At 41.4% G+C, this 27,866-nt stretch overlaps 2 protein-coding genes across 4 annotated transcripts; both read left to right on the plus strand.

Annotated features, from left to right (window-relative positions):
• The first annotated feature begins 4,396 nt into the window (after nucleotides 1-4,396).
• On the plus strand, nucleotides 4,397-7,165 carry erich2 (glutamate-rich 2). The gene is made up of 6 exons (XM_080906951.1): nucleotides 4,397-4,534; nucleotides 5,387-5,463; nucleotides 5,540-5,670; nucleotides 5,790-5,847; nucleotides 5,940-6,011; nucleotides 6,093-7,165. Exons 2-6 carry the CDS (start codon nucleotides 5,418-5,420, stop codon nucleotides 6,290-6,292), a joined length of 507 nt encoding a protein of 168 aa, XP_080763077.1. The 5' UTR covers nucleotides 4,397-4,534; nucleotides 5,387-5,417; the 3' UTR covers nucleotides 6,293-7,165.
• Nucleotides 7,166-7,671: 506 nt separating this feature from the next.
• Nucleotides 7,672-24,120, plus strand: gad1b (glutamate decarboxylase 1b). 3 transcript variants are annotated; one of them, XM_080906948.1, is made up of 17 exons: nucleotides 7,672-8,504; nucleotides 9,504-9,622; nucleotides 11,566-11,622; nucleotides 13,092-13,229; nucleotides 14,114-14,356; nucleotides 15,376-15,466; nucleotides 19,223-19,335; nucleotides 19,481-19,596; nucleotides 19,939-20,018; nucleotides 20,109-20,163; nucleotides 20,271-20,387; nucleotides 20,469-20,533; nucleotides 20,625-20,703; nucleotides 21,356-21,505; nucleotides 21,666-21,773; nucleotides 21,932-22,021; nucleotides 22,149-24,120. In XM_080906948.1, exons 2-17 carry the CDS (start codon nucleotides 9,547-9,549, stop codon nucleotides 22,320-22,322), a joined length of 1,752 nt encoding a protein of 583 aa, XP_080763074.1. In that variant the 5' UTR covers nucleotides 7,672-8,504; nucleotides 9,504-9,546; the 3' UTR covers nucleotides 22,323-24,120. The 3 variants fall into 3 exon arrangements, with proteins under 3 accessions (XP_080763074.1, XP_080763076.1, XP_080763075.1); XM_080906949.1 differs by lacking the exon at nucleotides 11,566-11,622 and having other exon boundaries at nucleotides 7,679-8,504; nucleotides 22,149-24,119; XM_080906950.1 differs by lacking the exons at nucleotides 9,504-9,622; nucleotides 11,566-11,622 and having other exon boundaries at nucleotides 7,675-8,504.
• The last annotated feature ends 3,746 nt before the right edge of the window (nucleotides 24,121-27,866 follow it).

Genomic DNA, 27,866 nt, shown 5'->3' on the forward strand with positions numbered 1-27,866 from the left:
CTCATGTAGCCATTGGCTACAACCGGTTGGGGGTGAGGGGGAGGGAGACAGGGCAAAAAACACATGTGGGAGAGAGTCAGAGTATAAAGTCAAAATTACAAATGATTAATTGAAGATTGGTTTATGAACATAAGTGAGTGAAAAAGAGGTGAGTGAAGAAAAAACACTCGGTGCATCATGGGAAGCTCCCAGCAGTCTGAGTCTATTACAGCATAACTAAAGGAGGATTCACCTGATCCACTATAACTATAAGAGTTATCAAGGAAAAAAAGCTTTGAGCCTAATCCTTAAAAGTAGAGAGGGTGTCTGCATCCCGACTCCAAACTGGGAGCTGGTTCCACAAAGAGGAGCCAGAAATCTGAAGGCTTTGCCTCCCATTCTACTTGTAAACATCCCAGTAGGCCTTCGTCTGAGAGCGAAGTGTTTCATGTGGGTGATTACATACTGTGAGATATTTAAGATAAGATGGGGCCTGATTATTCAGGACCTTGTATGTGAGGCGAAGGAGTTTAAATTTGATTTTGGATTTAACCCTTCAAACCCTTGAATCTATGTAATGAAGAAAAGCCAACATGGCAGAAAAATGCTTTCTCTTCATGGTCCTTGTCAGTGCTCTCACTGCAGCATTTTGGATCAACCGAAGTCTTTTCAGAGAGTTTCAATATAATTAGAAAATAATTATCTAATTATGTAATCATATTTAATAGCCCAGCCAAGAGATAATACATGTACAGGGAGTGCAGAATTATTAGGCAAATGAGTATTTTGTCCACATCATCCTCTTCATGCATGTTGTCTTACTCCAAGCTGTATAGGCTCGAAAGCCTACTACCAATTAAGCATATTAGGTGATGTGCATCTATGTAATGAGAAGGGGTGTGGTCTAATGACATCAACACCCTATACCAGGTGTGCATAATTATTAGGCAACGTCCTTTCCTTTGGCAAAATGGGTCAAAAGAAGGACTTGACAGGCTCAGAAAAGTCAAAAATAGTGAGATATCTTGCAGAGGGATGCAGCAGTCTCAAAATTGCAAAGCTTCTGAAGCGTGATCATCGAACAATCAAGCGTTTCATTCAAAATAGTCAACAGGGTCGCAAGAAGCGTGTGGAAAAACCAAGGCGCAAAATAACTGCCCATGAACTGAGAAAAGTCAAGTGTGCAGCTGCCAAGATGCCACTTGCCACCAGTTTGGCCATATTTCAGAGCTGCAACATCACTGGAGTGCCCAAAAGCACAAGGTGTGCAATACTCAGAGACATGGCCAAGGTAAGAAAGGCTGAAAGACGACCACCACTGAACAAGACACACAAGCTGAAACGTCAAGACTGGGCCAAGAAATATCTCAAGACTGATTTTTCTAAGGTTTTATGGACTGATGAAATGAGAGTGAGTCTTGATGGGCCAGATGGATGGGCCCATGGCTGGATTGGTAAAGGGCAGAGAGCTGATTTGTTTTTGTTTTGTTTTTGAATGTCAGAAATGTATATTTGTGAATGTGGAGATGTTATATTGGTTTCACTGGTAAAAATAAATAATTGAAATGGGTATATATTTGTTTTTTGTTAAGTTGCCTAATAATTATGCACAGTAATAGTCACCTGCACACACAGATATCCCCCTAAAATAGCTAAAACTAAAAACAAACTAAAAACTACTTCCAAAAACATTCAGCTTTGATATTAATGTGTTTTTTGGGTTCACTGAGAACATGGTTGTTGTTCAATAATAAAATAATATTCCTCAAAAATACAACTTGCCTAATAATTCTGCACTCCCTGTATAAACTCGTTTTTCAGCATCACTCTGACACTGGATGTTTGTCATTTTAGAGATATTGGGCAAATGCAAGAAAGAATCCTACATGTTTCTTTAAAGTCATATCCTGGTTGAAAAGGCTCCACTGTCATGCCATTCAGAAGTCTCGGGTTACAGACGATGTCTCCAAGATTTGAATTGTAAAGCAGAAAATTAGAGGTCATCCAGGTCTTTGTGTCTTTAAGACATTCCTGCATTTAACTAACTGTGTGTTATCTGGCTGCATGGATAGACAAAGTATCTTCTGCATAGCAGTGAAAATGTATACTGTGCTTTCTAATGATACTGCCTAAGGGAAGTATACTATAATACCATAAGAACTGGTCCTAACACGGAATCCTGCCTGCAAGATTCCTGGATTCCTACTCTCCACTCTAACCCTCTCAAGGCAGGCGTTGCAGATTTGCAACAGTTAAAAGCTAACAACCTGATTACCCCACATACATATTTTATGAGGTTTTTTTTACTCAGAAGTACCACTGCAGGTATTCTTTTGTGCATTAGCAACACAAACTTAATTTGCGCCTTAGAGGGTTAATAAAAGCCCACAAAGTCTACACTGAAAGCAAATATGCACACGCTTCAATGGCATGTCAGCGTGCACAAGACGGTCCCAAGGGAGTGCTCAGTGTAAGAAACTTCATGACCCTGCCTAATTGATATGTGGTTTTATGTGTGTGTATGAGACCAAGTGAGTGTGTGTAGGAGATGAAGAACAAAATACACATTTAACACTCCAAGCTAACCTCACCTTTCTCTAAACAGCACTTCAGACTCTAGGAGAAAATGAACAGTCCTGCCAATCATGTGCTAATTTAGGCTCTCTGGGATGTCTGAGTCTGGAGCCTGTCAGTGTGACAGTCCATATCTCGCTGAGATTTTAAGACAACCGTGAAACAATGGAGCCAAGAGCAGAGGAGACCTCAATCTATTAAACACGCACACACACAATACCTTGTTGCATCTTCACATTTTCTCCCACACTCACCGACACACACATTCATGACAGAGGGCAGCTCTTTCGATGTGTGCGCAGTTAATGTGGCGGTAACAGCTACTTATTGAATGAAATATGGCTGACATGGAGGGTGGACTGAGGCAGTCTCTCAAGGGCTGTGAGAGAACCCTTCAAACCCTTGAATATATGAGCTCAGAAACTGTAAACATGCAAATGCATTCTTAGTCTCTGCTTTATTTTACACGTTTGCAAAATTGTAAAGTTGAGGGTATAATAGCAGAAAATCTTTATAGGAATATAGCATGCAAGCATTGGATGAACCAGTATAAAACATTAAACTGAATTAATGACTCCATACACTGAAATTAAGCAAATTCTCTGATATGCAAAACAACTATTATAATAGTCATAAGTTGGCTTGGTCTTCATACTCTGGGCTCCCTTAAAAATAATGGGATGCACCAGATTGTCCACTGTGGACGTGAGCTGAGTACTGGGGTCGACACATAAGGGTGTGTAATCACCTGTTCGGAGTATCAAGTGTTTCATTTTTTTATCCTGTTGAATTTGTAGAACTTCATTTACTGCGTAAATCTTTTTATTAATGTAAGGGAAAAGACAGAAGGGTAACAACAACGTGTAACAACTAAAAAATGAGGCACTCGGGAATGTAACTATTTGTGTGTGCAGTCTGTGAGCTAAGAATATTTACATGAAATGATTTGTTAGTGTTACAAACCCATATTTAAAAATTATATTCACTGAGAAAAAAGAGACACTATTATTATTATTGTTCAACTTATATATTTTCATATACTGCATCTCCCCCCAAAGCAGTCTCGCAAGACAGCAGTCACCATGAAACACCTATGGGCACTCATCCATCCATCCATTCGCTTCCACTTTTCCTTTTCAGGGTCGCGGGGGGCACTGGAGCCTATCCCAGCTGTATTAGGGAGAGAGGCAGGGTACACCCTGGACAGGTCGCCAGTCTGTCGCAGGGCTAACACACAGGGACAGACAACCATTCACACTCACATTCACACCTAGTGGTAATTTGGATTATCCAATTAACCTAACCCCACAAGCTGCATGTCTTTGGACGGTGGGAGGAAGCCGGAGTACCCCGAGAAAACCCACGCAAACACGGGGAGAACATGCAAACTCCACACAGAAAGACCCCGGCTTGATGATAGAATTGAACTCAGGACCTTCTTGCTGTGCGGCAGCAGTGCTAACCACCGTGATGGGCACTCATTTCTGCTTTAAAAAACAAAAAAATTCCCAGGACCATTGCTTCCATAAGATAAGATAAGATAAGATAAGATAAGATAAGATAAGATAAGATAAGATAAGATAAGATAAGATTAGGAATGAAATACTATATACATTAGAATAAAGAACTATACAAAATAGAATAAATAACACGCATCTAAATGTTAGAGAATTTTTAATAGATCTTTGCTGGAGTGCCATTCATTCATTCATTCCATAGATTTCAAATCATCATTAACTGCTTGGCATGTCTCTGATATAATGTCCAAATTTCCGGCAACAATGAAGGCCACAGCGAGTGGGCGTTACGCCGTTGCTTAGTAACGGCTGTTTACCTCCTTCTCCGACAGCTAAAGTAACAACCGTCAACTTCCACTGCAAGAAACAGTCAGAAATTCACAGAACAGGACCTCAGACTTAAAGCAGATAAACATCTTGTGCAACAGCAGGTGTCCGTGACGGTCTGCTTCTACTAGCTACAGGTTTGCTGTTTCTGTGAATTGCAGCCCTGTTGTTCACAGGCTGCTCATGCTATGCAGTTGTTGGGCAGGACACTCGTTGCTCTAAGTGGGTCACACATTTTTCAAGTTTGTCTTTTCACTGCCCTACACATCCTATTAAGAAGATGTATAATAATTATAATTAGTATTTTTGTTGTGTCTTCACCTGGATGTTGCTTTCTGCTAAAGCAACTTGCAAACCGGATGGTGAAAAGATTTTAATGACAACGTTAGCTTCACGTGTTCCTCTGCTTGTCATCAGTATTTCATTTTTTGATTTTGTGAGATGACAAAAACGGTAGTTCCTGAGTAATCACATTAAAACGCTCATCTGGTAGTTATTATAAGAAGACCATAAGCAGCAAGACTCTCAAAGGCTGCTATATATGTCCTGTTTTGGGCAACAAAAAACAAACATTATTATTCATTTATGTAAAGTTGAACAGGATAAGAGGTGTTTCTGCACTCAGAGTACACATGAAATAAGTAATTAGACTGCAACTATGGGACGTGGTGAAGGGAATTTACACCCGGTGAAGATGACAGACTTTGAAAGCTGTTGCTTTCAAAGTCTGTCCTACAGTACGCGAACAAGTACCAACACAGACCCCCTGAGCATCTATATGTAAATGTTGCCCTTTATTCTAGACAGCATTTGGTTTTTATTTAGACTTGTTCTCTGCATTCATATTGTTTTATAATGTTGAGCTGCTCTTTGAGTTTGTGTGTGGCCCACCTCTAGAGCCACACAGTATCGAAATTCTTCCAGCCAGTGATCAGACCAATGAGATACGCCTCTGATACATTTCTGACACAGATCACCTGTGATTTTAGGATTGGCTGAGCACCTGTGGAGCAGCTGGAAATGAAAGGCACTGAGATGTTAAAGTCCTCAGGCTCGAAAGGAACAGGTGGGTACAGGATTAAATGCAAAGCACGAAGGCAAAAGAAATAACATTAAAAAGTGATTATGGTGATGATTGTCAGGGGGACCAACAAATGCTCACGCACCAGCCGAACCTCTCCTCATGTATAAAGCTAAAGAGGACAAAGAACAGACTGAGAACGTGAATGTGAAGTGTGAAGACCTTAAGGCTCCAGTGGAGCTTTTAATGAAGGTATAGCAATGCAACTGGTCCAGCTTGTCCACACTTCATGCTCTGTCCACAGAGTGCTTTTTTCTTTGCATGTCTGAAATGTTTTTGCTTAACTTTAAAGTGAAAATGTTATCTTTCAGTTCCTCAGAGCTCTGAAGGACAAATACTTCCAGCTGGCTGTTAAACTCTGTCACATGAGTACGTATCTGCTATACATCTATCTGTCAGTCAATGAATAAGTCAGCGAACCATCAAGTTAGTCAATGCTGCCTCTTCTCTCCTCGCTCCAGTTCTCATCTACGAGCCAGACAATCCTGAGGCCTCAGAGTTCCTCCCATTGATCCAGAAGAAGCTGCTGGAAGGTGACAGTTGTCTTTGTACAAACACTTTAGGCTGCATGTTACAGACTAAACATCGAAGGTGTTGTTTGATTTTTCCATCAGAGCAACACGCAGAGAAAAGCAACGAGGAAGAAAGTGATGATGATGACATTGATTCTGGAAGTGATGAGGACCCCTCTCATAGCTCATCTTGCTCCTCTTCATCAGCCTCAGATGATGATGATCATGGTGATGATTATGAAAAGGAAAACCATGTTTACAAACACAAGCCATGCCCTCCTGCTCATATTTACCCTTATTAAAGCTGTACGACCTGTCTAGCAGGGACTATGTTACATATATTGTGTTTATTTTAAGGCACACTGCTGCTGCCCACAGTTGCAGTCTTTTCAGTGTAGACACAGTGACAGTTACATATTCTCTCATATTTTCACCTGGAATTAAAGGAGCTCATGTGGACTGAGCGGATGCCCTCATTTCCTGAAAATGTGAACTGATAAATCGCTGATAGATCAGCCGTGAAAATATACGGACAAACCACACACACGCTTCCTGATAAATCCGATAAACATTTGCACGTTGACCTGCAGAAGAGACTGTAAATGAATCCACTCGATCAGAGTCATATCCATTTTGAGAATCATTATGTGATTAAATGTAAAATACCTTAACCTGTTTGAACTGATGCTAAAAATGCATTGGAAAATACAACCCTGCAGTTTTATGACCAGACATGCTAAAACTGAACACTAGGAACACACAGCACATACAGTTAGCAGCTAACTGCTCAACACAAAGAAGCAGCTGAGGAGTTTCGGCCTATAGATCTGATGATATGTAAATGCTGCATTCGTGTTCCTCATTCTTGTTATAATAACAGATATTTAAAAGTCAAAAATCTTCTAAGCGGTTATGTTTGATCATCACTTAAAGTGTCATCAGCAGTCTCCAACTATTGGTCTCCTAGCAGCAATCTGGACACTCTGCAGCCAACTTGGCCAACCCTTTGATGCTGACTCTAGCAGTTATGTTAAAACATTATCTAAACTGTCACCGGGACATACAAAAACATGTTTATGTATCATCATTCAGATTGCATGAAATTCAACAAAAAAACACTTTCCCCTGGAAGTTTGCACATCTGCCACCATGTTTGCTGAATCCTCCCATGGCTTTGATTTCAGGATTCTTTAAACATCAGCTCTCTCTCTGTGAAGATGATAAGCGATGCTGCATGACAGGGAAAAGATGTGGTATAAGGAGTATGTAAATTTCACAAATTTGTGCATGAAACAAGAGAGACCAAAGTCATGATTTCTTACTTGTTTTGTTTTTCAGTTTTCACTGTGGATGAGAGCTGTAACGTGACCCAAACAAAAGAACTGATTTTGGAGTCCATCTGGTCCACTCTCCAGTCTTTTGTTATGGCGGCAATTAAATTAGCACAAATAAAATGTTAGCCTATGTAAACTCATAAGCAGTGAAGACCTTTTATGTGCCCTGTTTTAGTGCAGATGTAAATCCCAGCAGCTAAGCCTCCTTGTTGAATGCCATCAGTCTGAGTTTATCTTTATGCATCTCCACATGTCACTTGTGAGTGTAGAAAGATATGATTGGCTCCTGATAAAGGCTGAATAAATTGCAGCGGCTGAATGAACATAATGGCTGGTCCCTGTCTGTGCACTGGATCCAGAGGCAGGCGTGAGGATGACAGAAAGGACACTAAGCCAGCGCCCGCCATGCTTTGAAGTCTCGGCGTTATTGTCCGTGGCGAGGTTAAAGCAGTGAGTAGGTCAGAAATTATGATGTAGGCAATGTTTTCATCTCATGAAGGTGAATATTACAGACAGTGCTTGCATGGATGGATGGCTCCTGGATGGCTTGTCCTGCTCGCTTTATAATACGTGTGTCCATTCTGGAATAAATGACCTAACAGCTTCCACAGGTCCCCAAAACCAAATCAATCAACAGATATGAGGAGATGGACCGGATGTCCTGAATATGTATCTGTTGGTATTTAAAAGCCCAGCTGTGCAGTTTCATTCCAAGGTCAATTTACCAAATTTACATTCAAGTCTCCACCCTCATCCCTGTGACACCCACCCACACCTGGAGACACAAGAGCTCGCCCACACACACATATACGCACACAGGGGCGGGTAAACGTCATCGGTATTTTTCCTTTTGCTTGTTTGGTTCCTTAAAGTGGATTGCAGCTGTCAGTAGCACTCAGGGAAGCTTCATTAGCCGTCAGGGTGGGAGGCAAGGCTGTGACTCATGCCTGCGTGAAGAGACCAATGGGCAGCCGGATCCTCAGATATAAATAACGAATAAAAATATTCTTGAGTGAGAAAGGGTCACTTGCGCGCCGCCGGATGGGATTTTATCAGTGCGCTCTGTTGATATTCCGCCATCGCCACCACTGGACTGTTTCTTGTCGCGCCTTCGGGTGGCAGTTGTAACATTTAAGTTGTACTTTGTCTGGACTCGACAACCTGTGCGCCCCGTGAGCCGGTAAGATCCCTTCTTTTCTTCTCCAGCTGCACCCTTCGTGTCTGTTTCTTCAGAGACAGAGGTTGGGGGGGAAGATGCTTAAACCACTCCACTTTTCAGCCGCTGATATCGTGCGATCAGCTTTGGAGGACAAAATATCAGAGCATAAATTAAACAACAATAATAATAATAATAATAATAGAATTCTCACATAAATCATTCCCAGACGGGAGACAAAACGAATTTATTAGTTGTTCAGCCTCTCTCTCTCTCTCTCCCTCTCTCGCTGCCTCTCTGTCTCGTGATGACATTGTAGTAAGGGTGGTGTTCAAAGCATATCTTAATTGAAATGTCGATTACTGAGTCAACACATGAACGGGGAACGGTTATTTATGTGGACACTGTCACCTCATTTTATCAATATTTGCTGCCTGTGAAGTATCATTTTAATGCATTCGTTTTATTCTGATTTTCTGATCATCTCGGTGATTTTATACGATGGGAAACGCGGGCCTTACCTGTTCTTTCTTTAATATTTTGGTTTTGGTCGTTTAAAATGTCATCTGTTATATAACAAAACATTTTTTTCTTTTTAAATTAAACGATGATTTGGTTTTAACGATCCACAAGAACTTACTGCAAGAACGAGCCATGTTTCTTTTGCTAGTTCCCAACTTAAAAACAAAAAACAAATCTGTAAATCTGTGTCATGCAGCAGCGCTGGGTTAGTTAACAGCTGACTGAAAGCAACACAATCCGAAGAGTGTCTCTAAATAAAACCTATACCCATGCAGCCATTTTATCCCCCAAAGTGTTGCGATGTGCGTCTTGGTTGCGCGTTGTGCGCAACTCACTCCAAATTGCGCGGCTTCAGCCGTTTAAGGGAGAATGAAGCGCATCTGGTGACTCACGGAGCAAAAGCGTTTTCTGATCAAAATCTCGGCCTGCCGTTTAAACTGCACGCAGTTATCGGAAATCCGACACGCAGTCTCTCCTAACACTGAGTCGTTTTGTTTGCAGCTGAATAATTCCCGCACCCGGAAACCAAAGTAACACAGGACTGATGGCTACGTCTGAGCCGAGAGCCGCCGGCGGGGAACAAGACCCCAACTCAGCTAATTTAAGACCTCCGACCACAAGTAGGTCCCCACACTCCTCTCCCTGTTAACAACACTTTGGCTTCGGCTCCCCGAGGCTAAATTGTGTTTATGGTTTTCAGTCTTCAGAGCGCTCGGGCTGTGGTGAAAGCCACTCGGTGCCTTGCTCAAAGACACTTCTGCAGCGCGATCTATCGCCAGCACAGCGGTTTAAACCCAGGTTCACCCTCCACGCGCCTCTGTCTGCTTCTCTCTCTCCCTCTCTGTCTCTCTCCCCTCCTTCCCTGTCTGATAAAGGAGAGTGCAGGCCGGGCCATTTGCTGTGTGGGCTCCGTCGTTAATCATTCCGGTTAAAAACAGAGCCATCACAGCTGCCTGTCGCTGTCTGGCGGACCAGCGGTGCGCGCCGAGCGGCGGACCTGGCAGAAATAATGCGCCATTAAAGCGCTGGCATTTCTAACGATCTCGGAGCGTTTTTCCTGAACGTGTTCTATTCAAAATATGAGTTTCAACCCAAAATTAAAAACATGAAGATTTGAAGATTTGATCCTGTGCACCTTTCGTCTTGATAAAGCAAAAAAATTTGATATAAGAATTGTCTGTAATAATTCTCATAGTTTAGGCATGCTTTTTATTCGCTTCCTTTTTAAAAAAGAAAAAGAAAAATCTAAACCTGTGCATTAACCTGTGGGTTAATTAATCACGTCGAGCCTTTGTCGCATACACAAAATTGACTCCATTAGAGCACACTTGAGCAGCCATCTGCAGTCCAAAGCAGGGAAATAATTGCAGTTTTTGTTTTGTTTTTTCAGAAAAACGTTACAGGGATAGCCTGCAGCTCCTTTTGTCCGGTGTGCAAATACATGCTTTATTTTCCCTTCCTCGTTACCGGATACAAAATTTCGAAATCTTTTATTTGTGGCCCTTGAGTGCCAATAAACATATAAAAAAATCTTCAGACTTTTTCTTTCATGGAAATTTAAACCAAGAAAATGTCCTTTTAAACTAGGATGTTTGTTTTGTCTGTTTGCTCGCGTACTGCTGCTGCTGGATGTTGCCATTATCTCTCTGCCACGCTCCATCTCACGCCTGGCGGCTTTGCGTGCGCGCGCGTCTGTGTGTGTGTCCGTGTATGTGTGTTTTTATGCCTCGGCCTCCGCACCTAGGGCTGTTTTTTGTCGGAATGAGATTGCTTCAGTAAATTTAAATGCTTGTTTTTTTGTTTTCGCAAGTTCTACATCAGGTACATTCGCCTCGTCGCTTCTCACTTTTTGCGCCGAGCGCTCTGCATCTTGTTCCCTGAGGCTTTCTTCTCCATCTCAGCTCACGCGTGTCCACGCTCCGGTTTGTATGTGCATGTGTGTGGCACTAAGTGTATATGCATGGGCGTGTGTGTGTGTGTGTGTGTGTGTGTGTGTGTGTGTGTGTGTGTGTGTGTGTGTGTGTGTGTGTGTGTGTGTGTGTACGTCGACGCACTACGCTCCAAGTTTGTGCTTCAAGCGCCTACTGTATACTTCCAGACCAGAGACATTACCAGCTCGCTCCACTCACATACTGCGATCCACTCAATTAATTTCTGCCCTCCTCCGTGAGCTCATTTCACGGGTGTTAATTCCAGTCCGCCCTTTGGCTGGGTGTGTGAGCCGGCGTGGATTTGCCGTGCGGGTCACTGTCGGTCCCTATTGATTGAACTCAAATCGGAAGTGTTAGCAGACTCATCCCCCCCCCCCCCTCCCTCTTGTGATCAGAGGGGGTGTAAGGAGGCTAAATCCGAGTTCAACAAAGCAAAACAGTCCGTGCAATTCTTTACAGAAAATATGAATATACCCAAACACCCCACAGTCGCACACCTGGCCAAGAGTCGCTCCTTCACGCTTCCATTTATTTATTTTTTGTTCCATGTGCACGCTGTGCTCCATCACCCGCCTCACCACATTTGCTCGCGGTCTCCACGCTCAGAAACTCAAACGTTCATTTTGTTTTAGCCAACGAATACGCGTGGATGCACGGATGCACAAGGAAACTGGGGATGAAGATTTGCGGTAAGTTTTGTTTCGCCACGAAAAAAATGGTTTAATCTTGAAGATGTTATTTAAGAAAATGAAATAAAGAAATACATTTTTTTAAAAGATTTTTTGACATACCATGGCTCTCGATATTGAATTCCGTTATGACTGCTTTCCTTCCTTTTTTTTTCCTTCTGACCGGTTCACATTTTCTTTTACGATTTATTATGATCTTACTCATTTCGAGGCCCTCAGAAATATAGGCCACATTACAGGTTGATAGAGCGGGGCCGTCCTCCACACTGTCAGTGTGCGTTTCCATCTTCCAAAGGTCACTGGACATTAGCCTGTAGGTCTGCTGAGGAGAGCCCCGGATCAGGCCCCCCGCCCCTCCTTGCACCCTCCCCTGTCTTTCCCATTTCAGCACCAATAGAAAAATCTCCGGGGCAAGCCTGGAAACAGAAAGCAGAACGTGCCTTAAAATAACTCATAACGATTTGCTTTTCCTATCACATCCGGTTATTTCTTGAGTCACTTTTCTCAGGCTTACTGTCAGTGTCTCTAATAGCCCCCCTTTTTTTTCTATTTTCTTTTTTGTTACAGTGGAGGGGGTGGATGTGACGTTTATTTTCTCCATCACTTAAAGGAATCTGCTTCTTTCAGAGGCTCACACGATGGAAAGTGTGGATGTTTATTTATTTGCAGTCACGCAAGTTGAATTCAGTGTCAAGTAAAGCTCTACCCATTCAAAAGGCGCATTATTGACCGCTTTGCTGCAGCACAAGTCTGAGAAAGTCTGACATTGTTTTGTTTGTTTTTGGTTTTTTAGTAAGTGATCATCGGATTTTCATTAGTTAAATGACGTTTTAACCCCGCGCAGTGGCCACTAATTATTCATACGCTTTATTAATGAGCAATGAACATTTTCACTGAAAATATATTTTTAATTTAAGCGACAAAGAGCGTGTGGCTTCCCCGTGTTTTTGACGCGCAATTAGGCCCACGCATTATTCTGCACATATATGCGAAAAGCTTATAAAATCTGACGGTGGCCCTGTAGAGACACGCTGCTTCAGGGCACTTTGCATCCTTCATTAACCCCTCTTCGGAGGGTGTATATTTATTGGCTGTGTGTGGCAGCCTGTCCTGAGCACCGAGGCAATCAGTCTGCGCCCATAGGGGAGGGGCAAGCTGGCTGGGCGCTTCCTGACGGGGTGAGGCTGTGATGTCACGGGATAAGGCGGGCACCCACGGGTGCTTCCTTTTCCTACTTAGCTTATAAATTTGGCCTCCAACAGAGAAGCTTTTCAGATTGAAGTATTCCGGCTGTTTATGGGCTGATTAAAAATTTTCACAAAAATCTCAATTTTCTTTCTTGCTTTTTTTTAAAATTTATTTTCTGTTATATTTTAATTTCGCCGTTTTTCTTTTTCTTTTTTATTTTTTTATGAGTGGGATGGAGATGTTTGGTGATAACTCCTTCTCTTCGCCGTGCAACACCTTAGGGTTCCTGCAGAAGAACAACAGCCTGGAGGAGAAGGGGAGGCTCGCGGGCCAGAAGAACTTGCTCTCGTGCGATAACAGCGACAGGGACGCGCGCTTCCGCCGTACCGAGACCGACTTCTCCAACCTGTTCGCGAGAGGTGAGGAAACCACACTTCCGCTATCTCAGATCTTCCTTAAAAAACACCAACATTATTATTGTTGTTATTATAACTCGGGCGTTTTAAACATGGCTTTCTTGACATACAACAGAGAAGAGCGTCTTCACTTGTCTGTCTGCCATCTCTGCGTTTGTCCTCTTTTTGCTTGATAATGACAGTGAGCTTTACAGGAAAATTAATTATTAGGCCAATATCAACAGAACGAACGAGAGGCCAAACTGTGGTTGGGTTATTCATGTATGTATTGTGATGTAAACCGTGCTTTCGGAGGCTAAACTCGAGGCTTTATAAAAGCCTTGCAGAACTAAAATACTTGGATATTCCGGTGGCAGAAATGTGACTTACAAAGTGAGGGGGGAAAGCTGATTTTAACACCTTAATTTAGCGCAAGCGTGATTTTGTGCTATTTTCATGTCCGTATCAGTTTTTTTTTAAAGTAAATTAAGACAACGCGACGGAATAAATAGATTACAAAGCACTATTTTTTTCTTAGATTAAATATAAAATACTTTCCTTTCAAAGAACAGAATTTATTTTGATGTCATCTTAAACATAAGTGTTTGCCTACTCTTTCCTGTTAAAATGTCTGCTGAGAATGTCTTTTGTGTGTTTTGATGGCTATTTCACAACTTAAAGCCTGCTAGCCAAAACCTAAGACCAATTATGGAGCCGTCTTTATTCGATCTAGCACAGAAATGTAGCCCGAGAAACTGCGGGGAAAATGGAGAGAATTTTAGAATTTCACTCAAAAACAAAGTGCATTAGCTTTACAAAAGATAAGCTAATCGATTGACGTGCTCAGATATTAGCTCCCAGAATCACAAATGGCTTCATTTCCCCTACTTTTCCCACGCCTCTTTTAGACCTACTGCCGGCTAAAAATGGAGAAGAGCCCACCATGCAGTTTTTGCTGGAGGTGGTTGACATCCTTACCAACTATGTCAAGAAGACTTTCGACCGGTCTACAAAGGTTTTGGATTTCCACCACCCTCACCAGCTCCTGGAGGGGATCGAGGGCTTCAACCTGGAGCTGTCAGACGAGCCCGAGTCCCTGGAGCAGATCCTGGTGGACTGCAGAGACACGCTCAAATATGGCGTCCGCACAGGTAAGGGCTTTGGGACGACCTTCATCGTGGAGGAAACATTAACCTACCTCAACAGGGAAAGATTTGTTTTGTTTTTTTGTTTTTTTTTTGTATATGTGCTTGGGTAACTCACATGGAGGTGTGTGTTATTTTTGATGGCAGAGGAGATTGGTATGTGTGATGTGGGCGAAGATGCAATTAACTTTTAATTTTTTGCATTGAAAGCAAACAGCAGTGAGAGATGTAGTCCTGCACCTTATTACTGCCACACACATTATAGTAATAAAGCAGGACATTACATCTCTGTTAATATCCACACATGTTCAGTGTGTGGATTTTGAATGTGACACAAACTATTAGAGAATGGGCCATTTCTCGCAGAGTACACAGCCTATTTAGATGACTGCCATATGTATTGTACCCCTGGTAATTCACTTCACATCCTCCCTTTTTTCCACCCCCCGACTTATTAAAGCATGTGTCGCCTGAGGGGATCCTAACACGGGCTGATTCAAGCTGTTAAAAACGACAACGCTCAAACTGTCCCCCGGGTTTTATATATCAGGCAGTCACTGACTGTGTCTACAACTCAGTAGCACTTTTTTCTCTCCCTCTCTTTCTTCTCAAAACATTTTGTGGCTGTTTTTTTAGTTTGTGGGCTGGAGGGGCTGTCGGCGGTGCTGAAACCACACACCTTTCATTTCTTTTGTCACAGCTGTTATTTCATTTTTATTGTTAATTCTTTTTATTACTCTGTTTATTATGTGAGGCAGGCACCTCCATAACCACAGTGTACATGTATCCATGACTGCATACAGGCTCCAGGTCTACACACAGTCACTGTGTGTATATGTGTGTGTGTGTGAGAGTCTAAATGCTTGTCATACAGCTGTTATGGCCCACTGAGCAGCGCTTTGTCAGATCCCTTTGCTATTATGGTTGGCCATGGAAATACAAAATGAAACCTGAATGATGACTGAATTTAAACCCATTATTGAACTTTTTAATATTTATTTTGTATTATTTTTTTCTCCCTTTAGGTCACCCACGCTTCTTTAACCAGTTATCTTCTGGCCTAGACATTATTGGTCTGGCTGGAGAGTGGCTCACCTCCACCGCCAACACCAACATGTAAGTCACACAGTACGCTCTCTGTACCGAGTGCCTGACACAGTTTATGTATAGAAGGGAAACACCTATACAATTCACAGGGGGACAACTGATATTTCCTGTTTGTAGGCCAGTGGAAATAGCCTCTAGTCATCATCATATATTAGCATTGCGGAAGTGCTTATGATGTACCCCTGGGCTCACTCCACCACTGGTCAAAGGAGGCCGATTATATAAAGTGTTTGTGTTTTCTCCCCCTGTATTGACAGATGGTAGTCTGGCACAGTGCTATACTGTGTGTATATCACACACCACCAAGCCCCAGGGGGTGGTTAGATTGCATATTGATCTCAGGTCACAGTTACATGTTCACCCAGCTTGAGTGGAGAAGGCCTGAACCCCACATCAGTTGCACACGCTCTCAGCACACAGATCCTGACGCAGACATGCTGTGAACGAAAAGCCACAACTCTGTGACACGATTACTGGAGTGAGGTGACAAATTATAGCAAAACACAAGCACACTCACAGAGGTTCATACAGACGACCACAGTCAGTTCATCCACATTTTTTACTGAGCAATAATCAGCCTAATATTTATAGCAATGTCACTTTCATGTGATTTTCTTAGATTTTGATGTGTATCAATAGCAACGTTTAAAATATTAATAATTTCACCTTCCAAAAATATTCGTAGTGAAATGATTCAACTTTTTACGTATGAAATATCAGAAGTGTGTGGAAAAAACACCCCCAGTTATCCACAACAAAAGCAGTCATTATCAAATAACCTGTTTAGTCTGTCCAGCAGTCAGTAGTCAAAGGCTAATAAATTCTATTGTTACATAACACAAAGAAAAGCTGCAAAATGGCACAATGGAGGCTGGAAATGGGAAATGTTACAGAATACAATAAGAGGCAATCAGCTAATCAACTTATTCTGCAGCTGTTTTATTAGTGAGAGACACAAATCAGTTAAGGTCTGTCAAAAACAGCTGAGGTTTGGTAGGAGTGCTTTATTTATGTAGGGTTTTTTTTTATTTCTTTAGAGGAGATAATAGCGAAAGAATGAGGATTGTTTTAAGCTAAGGCTCGATCATGTAGTCATTATTAGATCATGAAGAAAATATAAACTGCATGGTTTCTGTATATATTTACAGTTCACCCATTACCCAAACAACCTTTAAACATTACAGCTTCTTACAGACTGGGTTCCTTTAACTAGTCATTAACAGCTTCATATGGCAATCACAATGAAACTATGATATGATAATACAGATGTTTGTATCGTGACTTCAGTCTCAGTTCAGACTTGCCGCATTCATAGATAGGAGAAAACTGAACTGAACTTCCAGTGAAGTGCAAAAATCACACCTGCATAAGTCTGACTTGGTGAAAGGGTTGGCACATAACTGCAGAAAATAACAGGACGAGTGCAGCACAAAAGGTCACCCAGAATAAACATTAATTACAAGACAATGCACTTTAGACCTAAAAGAATATTGTCCAAACTTGCTTCTGAGGACAGTAAAGCAAAGGCTAGAAGAAAACTGTGACACCTAATTTGTCCAATTTCTATTAAAACATTAGCATAGGAAACTACCTTCTTAGAAAAACTTTCCCATCTCATTTCCTGGTTGGAAGAATGCCCCAAGAGACGGGGCCATTGACTTCCCACACACACTTGTGCACGCTTTCATAATGACACACGCACACATGCACACACACCAGCTCTGGCTGTCCCAGATACAGCAGCTAGGGTTTCCAGTCCATTGACTACAGGCTCATTGTGAGCTGGTGTTAGCAGATAGGCCAGCTGGGCCCCACACTGAAACACAATGTCCTCCGGCTGCACAGAAAACCCTGTTACATTGTGGAAACTGGCTGCCGCAGCTCCCCACGGAGTGCTCATTCCGGCTCTATTGTCCCCGTGGGTACAGACGGACTCAGTGGTCCTTTGAGGGGCTGAGAGGAATGTGTGTGGTGGTGATGGGGGGTCAGAGGGTTAGTCACATACAGACACACGCGCAAACACACACACACAAACACATCCATAAACACACTTACACGCACACATTGAGTGCCCTTGATGATGATAATAAGGGCATTTAGGGGCTGTCCCTGGGGACAGGCAGGTGACTGAGGGGTAATTTTCACCCTGAAAAGACCAATGATTGGCTCTGATTGTGATAATGATCACCATTATTGCCATTACAGCGTGAAATGACTCAGAGAGAAGGAGAATTTTAAAAAGGTTGACTGGGGTTTTTTGTACCTTTTTTTTTGTCCTGTGGCTGGGATGAGTTTTGAGAAGAAAGGAATATGAGACATCCAGGTTATTAAGTCTGCTTTATATAAACCATAATTCCACTATATCAAAGGACACTAAATTGGTGAGATGAGGCCAGTGAGGGACTGAAAAGTGAAGTGTTATCTTTGGGTGTAGCAAATCATAGTCACAGCCCAGAAGTCATAGAGTAGTCCAGCGCATTTACAAAAGCTAAAAATCATCAGCAGAAATATTTACACAAGAAAAATGCCTCCTTGGTTATTTTTCTTCATCTTTCATATTTTTTTTTTCAATTTCTCTTTGTCTCTTTGTTTTTGTTCTCTGTCACTCAGCCTCTGCGTTGTGCGTGCTTCATGATGTTGCTTTGCTGCGTGCTTTTCTGTGCGCACCCTGCATCATCCCCTCATCTTCCTTTGTTGTCCTCTGTCACACTTCTCTTCATTGCATTGTTTCCCTAAATCTCACTCTGCTCGCAGACTTTATACCTCCCCCTTTCTACCAAACTACAAAAAACAACCTCAGCCCTTGTGCAGATAGCTATTTGAGGGGAGGGGAAAAAGACAGGGAGGAATCGAAGAAACGTGGAGATAACGCTGCTTCTAATTTGGGTGATGGGTGAAGCTACAGCGATGGAGGTGGAGGAGCGTTGTGTAACTGGCCTCATTAGAAGCGGGGTAAACAGGGATCAGCGTTAAGGGTGCGTGTGGGAAGCAGTGAAATGTCACTTAGCAAAGAGAGCAAAAGCTCAGGCCTCCTTTCTGTGACACATTTGACCCACTTTAGCTTCTCCAGGAGTTTTGTTGGTGGCTGTTCGTGGAGATAACAGTCGTTTTATCTTTTATTAACTGACAGAGAGGTCAGGCACATATCAAGCTTTAAAAGCGTTGGCTCATTTCAAGAGTGTGAAGATTACTTCTTTTTTTGTTGTTTTTTAATCTTTTCTCTTTCATCTTTTTAATGAAATAATGAAATTCATAGGCATAGGCTCTCCCTCATTTTTTCTATATTCTGGGGCCAACAGAGGCTGTTATCTCTGTTGGCTGTTATCTCTTTAAAGCACTCCCTCTCCCTGTCCTTCTGTCACACACACACACACACACGCACACGCACACGCACACGCGAGTTCTCTCAGCCATCACATCAGCCCCATTCAGAGTCGCCGCTGAGATCGGCACCATTGACAGATATCCATCAGAGCTTTGTGTGCTTTAATTAAACCACTGAGTGATTTTAGGAGGCATTTGAATATGAATGTTTGCTGGTTGACTCATATCGGCCACTTTTTAATTAGCCCAGTCAGCACAAGCTCCACTTTTGTGCTCTGCAGATGGAATTATAGAAGGACTAATGAATAATATGGACACACAATGAATATCACTGTGTGTGTTTTGGGGGAGTCTGTGGACTCTCTGCCTTACGAGTGCATAAGAATGCTCAGTGTCTCTGAATGATGTGCTGCATTCATTACTCGGTGTTATGATTGTCAGGTTCACCTATGAGATCGCCCCGGTGTTTGTGTTGATGGAACAGCTGACTCTGAAGAAAATGAGAGAGATGATTGGCTGGCCAAACGGAGAGGGTGACGGCCTCTTTTCCCCAGGTCGGTCTGTAAATCACACTACCCATGTATAGCCAATATTCATATTACTGTATGACTTTTGGTCCAAATATTCCACGTGGATGTACACTGCACAGACTGTGTGCTGCTGTCCAGGGTACTGATGTGTGTGCGGTGTGCTTAACAGGGGGTGCTATCTCCAACATGTACAGTGTGATGATCGCACGGTACAAGTATTTCCCAGAGGTGAAGACCAAGGGCATGTCTGCTGCTCCCCGCCTTGTCCTTTTCACATCTGAGCATGTAAGTGACCACACACACACACACACACACACACACACACACACACACACACACACACACACACACACACACACACTGTACATCTCAGGTAATCTAACAATGCAGATAAGCTGCTTCATTGACTGTAGATTAATCAAAGTCAGGGAATAAGCAGTAGGTCTGTTTAAATCAGGGCACTGGCTGTTTCAATTAATTCATTATTTTAGTTTTTTTGTATTTTGAATTTGACAACTTGACAGAGAGCAGGAAAAATGTCAAGCAACAATGAGCTCTCAAAATATCCCCCCTTTTTGAATTCAAAGGTATTTCATGGATAGCTTGGTCTGCTATGTGTCCCCACAGAGCCACTACTCCATAAAGAAGGCTGGAGCTGCGCTGGGCTTCGGCACTGACAACGTGATCCTGCTCAGCACGGATGAGAGGTTTGTAATCGTTGCAGAAATCATCTGATGAATACTGTATGTGCAACATGTAGATCCACAGCGATTCCATGCTGCTCTGCTCGTTTTCAGAGGGAGAGTCATTCCTGCGGATTTGGAAGCCAAAATCCTCGACGCTAAACAGAAGGTCAGGGTTTTTTTTTCCCCTTTTATTTTTTTAATATAATTGCATCTCCATGTACTTTTATCTCTAACCACATTTCTTTTCATCTATCCTGGGTACTACATCTGCAGGGTTATGTGCCATTGTTTGTGAATGCAACAGCTGGTTCAACTGTGTATGGAGCATTTGACCCCATCAATGAGATTGCTGACATTTGTGAGAAGTATAACTTGTGGCTCCATGTTGATGTGAGTAGTTTGCAGTAGTGATGATAGCAGGAGCTTCAGTGCGTCATCCACTCCTTTAACAGTACTGTTTTATCTCGTTAGGGTGCGTGGGGTGGTGGACTGCTGATGTCTAGGAAGCATCGCCATAAGCTTAATGGAATTGAGAGGTGAGCACATGGGAACTGATAAGCTCCTGTGTGTTGTTATTTAAAAGAAACCTCAGCGTGCTAACGATAGCACTGACAACATGTTTTGCAGGGCCAACTCTGTCACATGGAACCCACACAAGATGATGGGTGCGCCTCTGCAGTGTTCAGCAATCCTGGTCAGAGAAAAGGTACAGGAACACACACACACACACACACACACACACACAGTATCTTGTTTCTATTACTTCACCTTAAAAATTTATGATGACAAGTTTTAGGGACTTTTTTAATCCAAACGTTGGAGCAGGTCGCCACTTGGCATTATAAGGTCCACATATATATACATATGTAAAGCTATTGAGCTTTACAGCTATTGATGTTCTTAATTACTTCTGTTTATGTTTGTAAAGGGGTAGTAGTACAGGCAGCACACCAGCAAACATGTTTCATGCTTTTCTTTGAGTTAAAAGAATCGAATCATTTATGAAGACAAGTTATCCATCTGCGGTTAGAACACTGTGTAATAAAAGATAACTTGTACATCAACATGCTGTATATCTGAAAGATAACACAGAGACAGAATAAGACAATATGGAGGCTTTCATTCAGTAAGGTTAGTTTGACACAGACATGTAGCAAAAGCTTAAACATTTCCATTACACTTTGGGTTTTTTTTCTTCATTATAACCTATGAAAAATACAGTTCTATGAATATCCATATTGCACATTCATACTCATCAGCTTTTCTTGGTACATGTAGTCTGACATGTCTAAATGATGACAGCCTGGGCAGGAGACCTGTGAAAGGAAATGTTAACAGTTTGTGCACTTTGTCTGTAGGGAATCCTAGCAGGCTGCAACTCCATGTGCGCTGGCTACCTCTTCCAACCAGACAAACAATACGACGTTACATATGACACAGGGGACAAGGCCATCCAGTGTGGCCGGCATGTGGACATCTTTAAATTCTGGCTCATGTGGAAAGCCAAGGTGAGCCGGGTGGACAGACGGGTGCATACATGCTGGCTAAAAAAGACAGAAAAGCATCTCCAAGCCAATAAGAACCTTCATGGCTTTGTTAGTGCAATGCTATTTAGTGCTATACTGAGTGTTCTTAACTGTAATTATTGGCTTCTCTTTTCCCCTGCAGGGCACCACTGGGTTTGAGCAGCACATTGACAAGTGTTTGGATCTGTCTCAGTACCTATACAACAAGATCAAGAACAGGGAGGGATATGAGATGGTGTTTGACGGAGTGGTGAGCTTCCCTCTTTTTATTTGTCCTTTACCAATGTCCAGTTTTAATCACCAGGGTTAATTCACTGCTGTTTAACAGAATTTTGTTGTATGTAAATGCAAATAAATAAATAAAAACCCACCGTGATCTGTATCTGACGTGTTCATTTCTGCCTGCAGCCGCAGCACACCAATGTTTGCTTCTGGTACATTCCACCCAGCCTGAGAGGCATGCCAGATGGAGATGAGAGGCGAGAAAAACTCCACAGGGTACAACTATAATCACACTATAAGTTCCACCACGATCAGCTTCAAACAGCCAATAAAAGATGTTCACATTATTAGATTGCTTTCAGGAATACAAGGCTCTGTTTTGTCATCTTTTTCACTCCAACAGGTGGCGCCAAAGATCAAGGCCATGATGATGGAGTCAGGGACCACCATGGTGGGCTACCAGCCTCAGGGCAATAAAGTAAACTTCTTCAGAATGGTCGTCTCCAATCCTTCGGTCACCCAGTCTGACATCGACTTCCTCATCGATGAGATCGAGAGGCTCGCCCACGACCTGTAGACCTCACAGCCATCGCTGCTCCAGGGCCTTCCCGGAGTCTGTGATCGATTTTACTGCAAAAGCGAACGCCAGAGTGAAACATTCACAGTGCTGCAGTCCGAGAAATAATAGGACACGTTTTAGGTTCTTTCTTTCCGGTCTGCCTTTGCCTGCAGCACTCTAAATGTTTTCACCGCTGGAAAGAAACGAGCAATGAGAGAGCCTCTGGAGTTTCTTACTAGCTCTGGCCCACATAGGTACTTCTATAGAGAAAAAAAAAAATATATATATATATATATATATATATATATATATATATATATATATATATATATAATTTTTTTTTTTTTTTTTCTATAGAAGTTTCCTTTAAAAGCAAATGTGCTCTAATGTCTGTGTGTGCAATTGAGCCTTGTAATGCACAAGTGTGTGAAAGAGAGTGTGTGTGTGTGCAGTCTTTTAATGTTTGTCTTTTAATGTCTTGTGTGTGTGCCACAGCAAATGTGTGTGTGAGTGAGTGTGGTAAATTAATGAAAAATAAGGGGGGAAAGAACAGATCGAAGTATTACAAGTATCATCAAGTTATTCTGCTGTATCATACATGTGCTGCACAATATGGTGGTGCTTTCAGCTGTACATATGTTTGATCTCAGCACTCTGACCTGTTTCCCCTGAACCCGGTGTCCAAAGCCCCGCAGCGGCGTATTTTAGGCTCGCACTGTGTTAAAAATAAGCTAACGTGCTCAGCATAGTTACAGGTTGTGTTAAGTGTCAAGCTGTTACACGACTTCGGACCATCCGACAGAGCTACAGTCTGCAATAGTTTCCCTCGTAGAAGATCCCCATTTAAAGCTATTGTAGGTCTGTGACAACCTTTAAGTTGTAAAACTCTGGCTCGTTGTCCGTTCCCTGCAGTCACATCATGCCCATTTGTGTTTAAACCAATGTTAATATATTCATATTTGATGATATGGGAATGAGACAAAATATTTATTGCATTTCCGCAGGTGATTGCAGATTCAGGTATCTTATTGTACATGTATCTTTATGCGTGTTACGCTGTAACACAGTGAACCGAGTAAAGTTTATTTAAAGTGATATCGTCAGCCAAAGAGAGAATCGGGAACGCAGCAATCCATCGTCCTTCATGTATAACTTCTTATAGACTAGGTGTTTGTAAAACGTTACCTGTTGACCTTTTACTGCGATGCAATCTCTATACGTGTGTTTCTTTTTGTGATTGTCAGTCTTTTTGACCGAATGTTTTGAGATGATTGACTGGCCTTCTGATGAGATTAAGAATGAAAGCTCTATAATCCTCTGGCCGCAGCGCCGGTCTTTTATTTTAGTGAGAAGCACAAGGATGTGAGAATGTACTCTCTCGTTGAGACTGGGAAGAACGAAGAATTGCGTCTGTCTGAATCCTAATGCATTACTATAATATAGTATATTAATTGTTACACATATTACTTGTATTCTCAGTGTGATGGGAGCTCAATGGAATATCTTGTACAAAGGTACCTGTTAGTGTCTTTGCACATGTTCACCTTACTTTCCTCCATTGTAAATGGATGCGTTTTAGTATAAGAGTTATGTTAACAGAGTATTTATTAGGGACCATATGTGAATGGCACAATTGCATAAATCATATTTAAAGTAATCTGTGTGTGTGTAATGTGACAAGTAACTCTTGTATGTGAAGCTCTCTAAGGGAATGTTTCCCTGGCAAATTTTCAGTAGGCACTTTAACAGAATCATAACATCTTTAACAAGATATTTAATAAAGTCAATATAAAGAGAACATGAAACTGTGTGGCTTATTGAAAAAGTAAAATAAAGAACACCCTGAAAAATGACATTTCATTTGTGTCCCTACTCCAAAGTATCCCATTCTCCCAACAAACTGCCTTTATCAGCAGCTACACACACAGAGAGAGAGAGTATATATTATTGCCTCTCTGCCTAATCATCCTCCAGAAGCTTTGTTTGGCCTCCAGCTGTGTGTCGGATTGGCTGTGAAACCCTTCTCTCCAGCTCCTTCTCATCTTTATTCTTTTCTTGCTCTTTGCATCACTTTTCCCTCCTCTCTTATACTCATTTTGCTTTAAAAGAAAATCCTTCCACCTTTCTACTTTCTATGCCTTTTATTAAGCTACGATTTAGTCTGATTCAGTCTATTTAAGGCCCCATTTCATGAAGAAACAAATGCAATGCTTCCGGTGTTTCATAACCTCTGAATAGAGCACGTAAAAAACCGAGAGGAGAAACTCCGGAGTGAAGCTGCACTTATTCATGGAGATGTGCTCCCGGCGCCCTCTGGTGGTGACTCTGTGCCGATGGTGTGCCAAAAAATGCTTGTATGCCAAAAACTGATTTCCAGTATTTGCCAAAAACTGATTGCTCGTATTTAAACTGCTATAAGTAACTTGTTGGGCTATAATATGTGAAATATACATCAAATGCATCCCTCATGGATGACATAAAGTAATCTTGAGCCACGAACAACATTCGTGTAAAAACGTTGAAGCCGCAATCAGTTTTTGGCAGTGACGTTTATATAACCTTTATTTATGCAGTTAAAAAAAAAATCTCATTAACATTAAAAATGTCTTTTGTAAGAGTAAGTTGGCCAAGACAACAGCAGAAATGGCAGCAAATATTACAATAGTTCAGTAAAAAATATTTTAAGTGGGGATAAAGGACCGGATTGGTTATAATGTAAGTACAATAAAGATACTTGAAAAACAGATAATTTTTAAATTCTATATATAACCCCTTTGTAAACCCTGTTCACCGAAGTCTATTTACCAACATACGTAAAGGTAATACATATAAAAAATACACAGAAACATTGGAAATCACTTTTTGCCACAACACACAGCACATGATAATGATACCTTGTGAAAAGGGCTTCTAATAGTGCTCCTTCTAATTGAAGGAATTTCAGTATGTACAAATAAAAACATAAGTATGAGAATGCTTAGGCCCTAGAGTTAGACTAACTCATAACCCTACTTATATAGAAGAAAGCTTTTACTAGGTTTTACATTAGCATTTGCATGACTCTGGCTCGTGCCAGTTCAACTGGTTTCACTAAATGTGCTGGTATGTATTACAGGAGAAAGACAGATAGCATCTAACAGGCAAGGCATCAGCATTCTGTTCCAATTAAAGCTTTAAGAGTTTTTCACTGCAAGGCGGCTGTGGTGAATGGAAGTGTCACTTATTAAGTCTCACATCTTTCAGCAGGAAGTATGACACAACAGAGTGAGTGGTTTGAACAGGAAACAGCATTATCTGTTAAGATTTAAAAGCAACAATGTGCAGTGTTAAAAGGAGACGCACTGTCTTTCAGGGAGAAACATTATGTCAATATTTTTGACTACTGAGCCACCATAAATTATTAGGTGGCAAGTGCTAAAATAAGCTCAGATGAGCAAGCATCACTGCCACGATCAACTTTAAGCTATAAAAAATACCGACAGTAAAAGATAAAAGCAAGTCAGTTATGTGGATCTCACCACTAGCCTGTAGTAAGGCAATAATGTAAGCTAAAGTCAATAAAGCACTCCTCCTTCCAAAGCAAAAGCACTGCCCTCTGCCCTGTAAAGGCTGGGAAATAAAAAGCTTCATTATACACTGCAATTCAAAGCAGCTCAGTGTAACAATAGAAAAGTAGCTTCAGGGGTAAAGACTGACCTCACGTTTTAGCCCATGTATTCATGTTAATGCAGAAATGCAAAACTACATTGGAAGTAAATTCATGATGTAATTAAAATGTGTTTATTAACAGTTTTGCACGATAACATAAACCAAAAGAAGCCACACATGCATGAATATGTAAACCTGCATATAAAGTGAAATAACCAATGAGCAAAACAACAACAATATAACATAAAAAGATTATTACAGCACGGTGCATTACCACTGTATTTATCCACAGAGTGTCACTGCATGCGCAAAGTAAGAATTAAAAGAAGTCTTGATGTAATTTAGAGGAGGCTCCCAGTTTATATGAAATTTACTAGCAGAGCCATTTAGAAAACATCTAGCTCTGTTCTAATTATGACCTTTTTTTTTTTTGAGTGCATGTCAGATTTATTGTGTATGAGACAGAGGAGCCTTGCAATAAGATTACATGTCTTTCTATAAGAGAGAAACAGGGAATAACCTTCTTCACATGGGCGGGGAGCATGAAGCTATTTACAGCTCTACCAAAAATGGCGATTGAGGGTGATGGGAGGAAATGTTATGGCCAAGCTTGTGGCATGCATACAGCCTCCTTTGATCTTAAGTGGGCTGAACAAGGAAAAAAAAACCTGTCTGCCACTGTAAAGACGTTTAACTACATATTTAGTCATATTTAATATTAAAAAGTGCAATTTCAACAGTGCATCTCAGTTTTTCTGCACGATGAAGAAATGCTGTAAATGAAAGAAATCTGTCAGCACAAATCAATAAATGAGTAAAATTGCAGAAAAAATTCTGTTAGCTCATTGCCCAGGTGAGTAATTCACATTCATTCACAAAAAACGGAAACAGGAACTTCTCTGTGTTTTAAACATCTTTATTCACCTATTGATTAATTACTTTGGTGCAGTATGAATGGCGGTGGAGGAGGTCTTAATCAGTAACATCCATTGGATTGGATGACTGCCCCCCCCCCCCGGGCGCTATGTTTGACACCCATGGTGTACAGAACCATGAGTGGAGTGAATGATGGACGTGTGAAGAACATGTGAATGATTAGAGCTGAGGATTACATCTGTGTTTGAAGATATTCTAGTCAAGTTTGCTCTCAAGAAGCAGCAACTGTGTATTAATTCAAATTGTGTAAGTACACATCTTGGGGATATGTAAGATTAGTGACAGAGCTAATATGAACCATAATTAAGAACTTTACAAAGTATTACAAAATGTGCCTTGATAGATATAGGAACAAACAGCAAAACTCAGTCTATTTTATTTAAATATTTATTATGTGTGAGCAGGCTATACACAAATAAGATGAACTTATTTTAAATAATTCTAAATGAATCAGTGGTGTGAGTTTCTTGGTCGATTGCTTTTTTTTCTGTTTTCTGTTTGTTTGTGGGGGGGGGGGGGGGGGGGGGGGTTTAAGATAATGAATTTCGCAGCTTTCACTGAACCAGTTTGCACACAAAGGTTTTTACAGGTACATTTTAATGATTTTTGTAGGTTAGGTGTAGTGAACTAGCAGAGCATGAACGCTGCCTGCATTTGATAAGAGACTTGTAACAGAGATAGATTATAGGAAGAAGTTTTAAATGAGGACCGGTTTCTTAACCTAGTCACACAACTTCATACAAAGGCAACTAAGAGTGCTGAATAAATCTAAATGTATGTAATTTGATTAAAATAAAATAAAATAAAATAAAATTGTAAGATTAAAAAGGCAAGATATATGTGACAGTCATTTTGCAGTTTTATCTTTCTTTTAAATGTGAACGAATATTCGTTTAGGATTTTATGTGCTGCTGTCTGTCACTATAGAGGCTTGTTAATATTAATTAGCTATTACCGACAGGAATTTCAAAGTTTTGA

This window comes from Rhamphochromis sp. 'chilingali' (genome assembly GCF_963969265.1).
Source record: "Rhamphochromis sp. 'chilingali' genome assembly, chromosome: 16".
Lineage (NCBI taxonomy): Eukaryota > Metazoa > Chordata > Actinopteri > Cichliformes > Cichlidae > Rhamphochromis > Rhamphochromis sp. 'chilingali'.